This window comes from Limulus polyphemus, unplaced genomic scaffold (genome assembly GCF_000517525.1).
Source record: "Limulus polyphemus unplaced genomic scaffold, Limulus_polyphemus-2.1.2 Scaffold9, whole genome shotgun sequence".
In the NCBI taxonomy this organism is placed as follows: domain Eukaryota; kingdom Metazoa; phylum Arthropoda; class Merostomata; order Xiphosura; family Limulidae; genus Limulus; species Limulus polyphemus.
This window is the reverse complement of record NW_013665619.1, coordinates 426,233-433,673: the sequence shown is the minus strand read 5'-3', so window position 1 is coordinate 433,673 and position 7,441 is coordinate 426,233. Positions and strand designations below refer to the sequence as shown.

The 7,441-nt window shown below is 34.1% G+C and overlaps 1 protein-coding gene across 1 annotated transcript in view; it reads right to left on the bottom strand.

Annotated features, from left to right (window-relative positions):
* The window catches only part of LOC106478167, a 77,809-nt gene that overhangs the window by 40,719 nt on the left and 29,649 nt on the right, over positions 1-7,441 (bottom strand). The window contains exons 5-7 of the mRNA XM_022381732.1: positions 6,705-6,844; positions 2,428-2,589; positions 607-678 (exon numbers count right to left, since the gene is read on the bottom strand). Coding sequence (XP_022237440.1) covers positions 607-678; positions 2,428-2,589; positions 6,705-6,844 — 374 coding nt within the window. The remainder of the gene's footprint in view (positions 1-606; positions 679-2,427; positions 2,590-6,704; positions 6,845-7,441) is intronic.

The window sequence follows — 7,441 nt, the reverse complement described above, 5'->3', positions numbered from 1 at the left end:
CACAAAGCCTGATGGATTTGTTTGTTGAATTTTGCGCAAAGCTACTTGACGACTATTTGCGCTAGCGTCTCTAATTTTGAAGTGATAGACTAGAGGAAGGGCAGCTAATCAACACTACCCATCGTCTTCTTCAGTTACCTTTTACCGTAGACCAGTGGAACTGGCTGTCATATTTTGACGATCCACGGCTGAAAGAACGAATACGTTTTGTAAGGGTTTCTAACCCCGTGACCCACAGATTGCGAGTCGAGCACCATAACCACCAAAACCAAAGCTCGATAAAACTAGGAACACTAAACGTTCAGAAATGTCTAATTAATGCAAGATAAAACTAGGAACAGTCATTGTGTAAACCTTTCTAACCAAAATTCTAACTGTAAATAGGAACCTTAACTTTGGAAATTTGTCTAATTGATATGGAATTGCGATTATTAATTTGGTGTATGATTCTAGAACTGTTTTTTAAGTTGGTTCTTGTTTACTTATACTAGAGAGGCATACATTAATAATAAGTATTATATATATAGATATTGGAAATAGGTGTTATTTCTACGTTTGATATATTGTTTGTTAAAATGCGAGATATAAAGAATCGTTTTCATTTACCTTATCAAATACTGATCTGTTCCTGAGGTAAGGCTTATAAGATCCAACTTCATCTCGAGAAACCACAGACACCTGACAGAAAAATAAGCAACAGACTCGAACAACTAAAAAAAAGTCCTTTTAAAACTAGTGATACATAGTAAATTGATATTTAATTATTTTTGTTACTAAAAGTCTAGACGAGGAGAGTATGTAGTAAAATATAATTTTTATATAACTTCTAATAGTTGCATGCACTTTACGAACAGTGATTCAACTCAGAAGTCTGGTATACTTTACTCCATCTCTCCCTTATAACAGTGATTCAACTCAGAAGTCTGGTATACTTTACTCCATCTCTCCCTTATAACAGTGATTCAACTCAGAAGTCTGGTATACTTTACTCCATCTCTCCCTTGTAACAGTGATTCAACTCAGAAGTCTGGTATACTTTACTCCATCTTTCCCTTATAACAAAATGAGAATGAGCTATTGCTGAAAATGCAATTAAAACATTGATATCTTCGTTCGAGTTAAAATATATATTTTTGTGAAAACAAATAATAAAATGTTGTGTATTTAACTCACGAAACTTGTCAAATTGTAATTCTCCTCTTAAACGCTTCGACGATTGTTATATATGAGTATATGGTATTGTGTTAATGGGTAGAAATGTAGCCTGGAAAAAGAAGATAAACGTTTTTAAACTATATCTCTCGTCCAATATTCTTCAAGATGTTTGTTTCCAAGACACAAAAAGCAGTTCAACGTATTGTTCTCACAGTATCAAATTATTATTAAAGAGGATTACATGTTATGTTAGCGGCGATTCCTTCGCTATTGACCAAGTTTAACTCTATTATAATATTTTCGCCAGGGTTGAAAAACCCTCATCTTCAAGCTTTAAAAAGCATCTTTTGAAGCTATAGAACAATTATGATCGTTCTTGTATATAGAGTTCAAATAATTTTTTTCATGTTGATGGTGGGTTAAAAAATTCACTCGGGAAGAGACCTCATAAACAAATACAGTGCAAAGAAATATTCAGAGAAATTATGTTTAAGAAACAGTCAGTAGTTTCGTGTGTGTTATCCAATGTTTGCTATTATGAGCACTACTTCAGATTTATAGTTATTGTATGTATTTTTATGCTATTATGCTTATGTAAAAGCTACTCGTTTCAGTAGCTACTTTGGTATTACCTCTATGTCTAGGTCTAGAACTCTTTTATAAGACAAATGGTTTTGATAATAATGCTATGTATACGTCTAGCACGTTTTTTAAAACAGAGTATTTTGATATTAATGGTATGTATCCGTTTAAAACATTTTTGTGTGCAGATTTCTTGAAACTATTGTTGTTCTAACATTAAGAATTTCTTTTTAACGCTGAGTGCCTTGATTTAAATGCTATGCCTGCGTCTAGAACTTCCTTGTAAAGTGTATTGTTAGTATTTCTATACCAGCGTTAAGAATTCTTGTCAAGGCAGACTGTTTTGATAACACAGACATGTAGACATCTAGAATTTACTTGTCCTAATATTACAGCTTGTTATAATTCCCTCTTTGCAGTGAATGCTTTAACATGACAGCTACATCAGAGGTCTGACACTTTGTAAAGATCTACCAACGTTCAAGAAAAAATTACAGGATGTTACATTGTCAGTTTAGAAAAGTGCTCCTTTCTACTGGAACCAGTCTGCTTTTTCAACATACATTTAAAAGGAATATATATATATATATACATCGTCCGAGTTTCTCCCTGAGTTATATATATGCCACTCTGATAGTTTGGTTGGTTGGTTATTTGTATGAGTTAACATTACTTTAGCTCTTCACATACCTCATACACTGTAGGAAATGTGCGGTGGGTTGGACTTGTCTTGACGACGAGGAAGGTGTGTAGGAAATGTGACTTAATGCAAGCAGGGGAAAACACCGTACTGTCTGCTTCTAGGAACACCACACAGACTATATCGTTTCCAATATGGCGTTTCTTCTGAAGCTGTAAAGATTTTAAATGTCCATTCACTTTTTATAAAACATTAAAATACTTTTAAAACATCCAGTAAAGGGAAAACATTCGGCAATTTATAGAAATAAAACCTTAGGATAAAGCTATAAACAAATTTAAAGCTTTAAACCTTAATTTAGTATAGCATTAGATGAGTAACATTCATCACACATGTTAAATATTAAAATTTCAGAATAAGACTTTGTTATAATGTATTTAGATATCAGTAACATTCTGATTTCTCTTCAGTAGCATTGCAGCAGGGGCTGAATGAATTAACTGATAGTCCAGTGTTAACAGGCGCCCATAAACACAGAAACAGCATTGATCTTTTATGTAACAAGTGATATAGCAGGAATTGTTAAATGGGGGATTCTGTAGTAGTATGTTCACGGGATATCCTTGAACACAAACTGTATCAATATTTTGAACGAATCAGTTGTTGTATCAGCAGTTGCAGAATATACTTGTTTGGTTAGTTTTGTCAGCTGATTTAGCAGCAGTTGTTGCATGATAAACCTGTTAGGTTAGTTTTGTCGGTTGATGTACCAGCAGCTGTTGCATGATTAACTTTTTAGGTTAATTTTGTCAGTTTATATTGCAGCAGTTGTAGCATGATAAACTTGTTAGGTTAGTTTTGTCAGTTGATGTAGCAACAGTTGTTGCATGATAACCTTGTTAGGTTAGTTTTGTCGGTTGATGTACCAGCAGCTGTTGCATGATCAACTTGTTAGGTTAGTTTTGGCGGTTGATGTAGCAACAGTTGTTGCATGACAACTTGTTAGGTTAGTTTTGTCGGCCAATGTAGCAGCAGCTGTTGCATGATCAACTTGTTAGGTTAGTTTGTCGGCCAATGTAGCAGCAGCTGTTGCATGATCAACTTGTTAGGTTAGTTTGTCGGCCAATGTAGCAGCAGCTGTTGCATGATCAACTTGTTAGGTTAGTTTTGTCTGCTAATGTAGCAGCAGCTGTTGTATGATCACCTTGTTAGGTTAGTTTTGTCGGTTGGTGTAGCAGCAGTTGTATAAAATGTCATTGGCGAATGTTCACCGCGTATTTCAAAACTGAAATCGTATCAGTGTTTTCATGTACTAGCTGGAGTATTGTTCGTTTGTTTTATTGCAAAGTTACACAATGGGCTATCTGCGCTCTGTCCACCGCGGAAATCGAACCCCGGATTTTATTATTGTACGTCAGTAAAGCTACCGCTAACTCACCGGTGGACACTAGCTGGGATAACAGCTGGTATTATATGGCGTGTTAATAGGCTTAAGGCACAGAAATCATAGCACTATAAAGTGTTGGAAATAAGTATGGAAACTATAAATGTAATTGGATTAAAATTATAATATTATAGTAATGCTTCCCCTATACTGTATAAAAAGTAATACACCAGAATATAGTTATATATTATTAGATTATTCTAAGGGACTGTCACTAAACCAATCGGACAGTGTCATATGAGCATAATGCCTATAAACATGTTGGCAGTTATACTTTGCCCAGCATTAGTGTGGTGAATGCACTTACGGCTCACTTATGCCACAAGACAGAAGTGATAAATAAAAGTTTGGCTACTGAAGGCTAATATGTGAGACAGATTGAGGCGAAATGTCTCGTTTTGGAAACTCTGAAAAGGGTAGGTGAAATCAGTGTTGTTAACACTATAAGTGGTCATGGTAGAAAGTCAAAATTCTCCAAAAGTGATGTTAAGTACCTTTTTGTGTGATATACGACAATCCAGTAAAGTGTAAGTACAGATGTGAATGATACCTCCAGAACTAGACGATACATTTAACACAAAGTGACCTTTTTGTGGATGTAGAGTTGCTAAAACACTCGCTAGGAAGAGATTTTTTTGTGTGTGTTTGAAGTTAAGCAACACAATGGGCTCTCTGTGCTCTGCCCACTACTGGTATCGAAACCAGGTTTCTTGCGTTGTAAGTCCGCAGACAAACAGCTGTGCCACTGGGGGAGGGGTTAGTGAGAGATAGCCAAATCAAAATGCATAATTAGGCATCAGACTTCAAAATATGAATGAAAAACAAGCTGTCGAGGTTTTTCTTTAAAGGTGAATCCAAATTCAAATTGTCTGACAATAATAAGGATTGTTTGTTCGATAGCATAGAGGAGATTGATAACATGGTCAACAAACAACATCTACAGTAAAGCATACTGGGGGACCAATACCAGTATGGGATGCATCTCAGACGACTGTGTTGTAGATATACATATAACTAACCTGTTAAGCATGGACACGTGCATAAAATAAGGTGAAACGATAACTGGACATAAAAAAGAGGCTGATTAAACACTCGCAATCATGGTTGGGCATGTACGAAGCCATGTAAGGAATATTATTAAGTGTGTATGGGTTTATATGTATACTGAGAATGTCAAATAGCAAATTAACAACTTAGCTAAGTTTGGGACAGTATTACAGGACATTTATGTACGAAGCCATGTAAGGAATATTATTAAGTGTGTATGGGTTTATATGTATACTGAGAATGTCAAATAGCAAATTAACAACTTAGCTAAGTTTGGGACAGTATTACAGGACATTTGGTATAGTATTTCGCAATCAACCTTTGAAAACCTTACTGTTACATGAAAAAACAAGGTGTACTACTCTATTTAAAGTAAATACTTGTGAATTGTGTATCTTATTCGTTTTTCATTTTCTTTAATAATGTATTGTACTAATAATACACAAACCATTTATTTGTAGTTACTTATTGTTTGTATCACCAGTACGTTTACATCATCAATTCCAAAGCTGTAAATACAAAGATTTCAGTGCACCAGGTTGTATGGCAGTAAACGTTGGCAAAACTTGTTTTATTGTCCAGTGATGATAAGGTAACTGTAATACAAAACTGTATCAAAGTTTTATGCATGAGATGATGTACAAGCATAAGAGTCGGATTGGACATTTGACAGTAGAGCGGTGTTTTATGTAGAATATGTAAAAATGTGATTTTATATGACATTATGTGTGGGATCAGGTGTTGAATAAGATAGTTGATGGACAGGTGCTAACAGGGTATTTTTAACATTGAAACGCTATTGTGTCAATAATGTTTATTCTAAAAGTTTAACTCATAAATGACGTAAATAGAATTGTTAATAATTGCAATTCATTTGCTTAATCTGGTTCACGCCATAATAGTTGTTGGTCAAGAAAATTGATTATATATATATCGTCTAGACCACTACTATGTTTTTCGTATCCCAACCTGCCTGATGAGCCCTGGTCGGCACTAAGTATGGTAGATGTAATGCAGTTGACATATTACAGCATATTATTCTTTGCTAAATGCCATGGGTTCTTGGAGTGTATGGAGTTTTTAAATCAAATGGTGTAAAAGCATCTGCTGGACAAAAAGTTTAATAATGCGATGTGAACATAGATCTTCAACATTAAAAAAATAGGATTTATTCGACAGGTAATATTACAAGTAACCCATACCAATATTTATATAAAAAGCTGGTGAAGCAACAGCTGATTTTTGGATAACATATATTATATCCAATACCAGGAGAGTATCTTTAACATAGAAATTATATAAATTGTTTTATTTACTGTTTGGTGTAACAGTAACTCTTCGATGGAAATTTTGACAATTCAGTATTGCCATGCTATCTTTAACAGAAAATGTATGAGCGTTGTAACGCTCAGCTGGAATAACAACGGCTGTGATATGGAATATTTGACAGTTCAGTGTTGATAAGAAATTTATACACACAAAAAGTTCCAGTGTACAGATATTTTACGTGTACTAGGCTACCAGTAGCAGCTGTTAAACAACAGATGTGATAGTCTAGTGTTGGATGACGGGATTTTAATTTTAATGTTAATGGGATGTGTTTAACATAAAAATCACATCACTGTCATAAATGCAGTATGTTATGCAACAATTAGTTGCTGGTAATTTTGAGTCCGGTGTAGGCGGAATGTCTGTTTTACGTTGGCGATGTCATTTTTGTTTTTATCTCATTAGTGTAAAATGGGTGCAGAAAAATATTTCAGCAGTATAACACATTATAACCAGTCATTTAAAACGAAGAAAGGAAACATATTTCAAACGATACTTTCGTTATACCTGTTGAGCGTCGTTTTCTTCGTAAGGGAGTAACGTGGAGACGTGAAACATAATCTCGATCCCTCTCCAACAAGTATATATACTCTCCGTCCCAGTGAGATCGTGCACAGTATCCAAACCTCCTTTGTACTTATCGAAACCTGTTAATTATCATTATATGTGATCAAAAATGTCTAAAATTTTAAACATTCAGCGGATTCAATAATAATTAAGTATTATATAAATTAAAATATACACTTTTACATTTTATCAGCTTTTAAATCTGAATTTGAAGGTTGATTTCTGCTATATTATTATTATTACAGAATTTAATTTATGAAAGTTGCAATACATCCAATGTAACTTGATATGCATATTATTAATATATCAAAGATAATATTTATTTTATTACTTCATTGTGAATAACTCAGTGCAATATCATTATAATAAAAGTACTTCAAACAATATTATGTGCCAAATAACATTTTGAAACTGCACATAATTTAGAAAACGGTTTCTTTGTTTGGATTTATCTATTTGTGTGGCAGTAATGGTCGAGAAGTGTATAACTGTTGTATTAACTAGAGAACAGTTACACTTCACTTATAATACATATATATATATATATATAGTACTTTAGTATTCGTTACTAAACACTGCTCGTACCGTACACTCCGTCCGTTCGGCCGTACAGCGACGGAACCTAACTACCAGTAGTGGGATGCATCTCAGATGACTGTGTTGTAGATATACATATA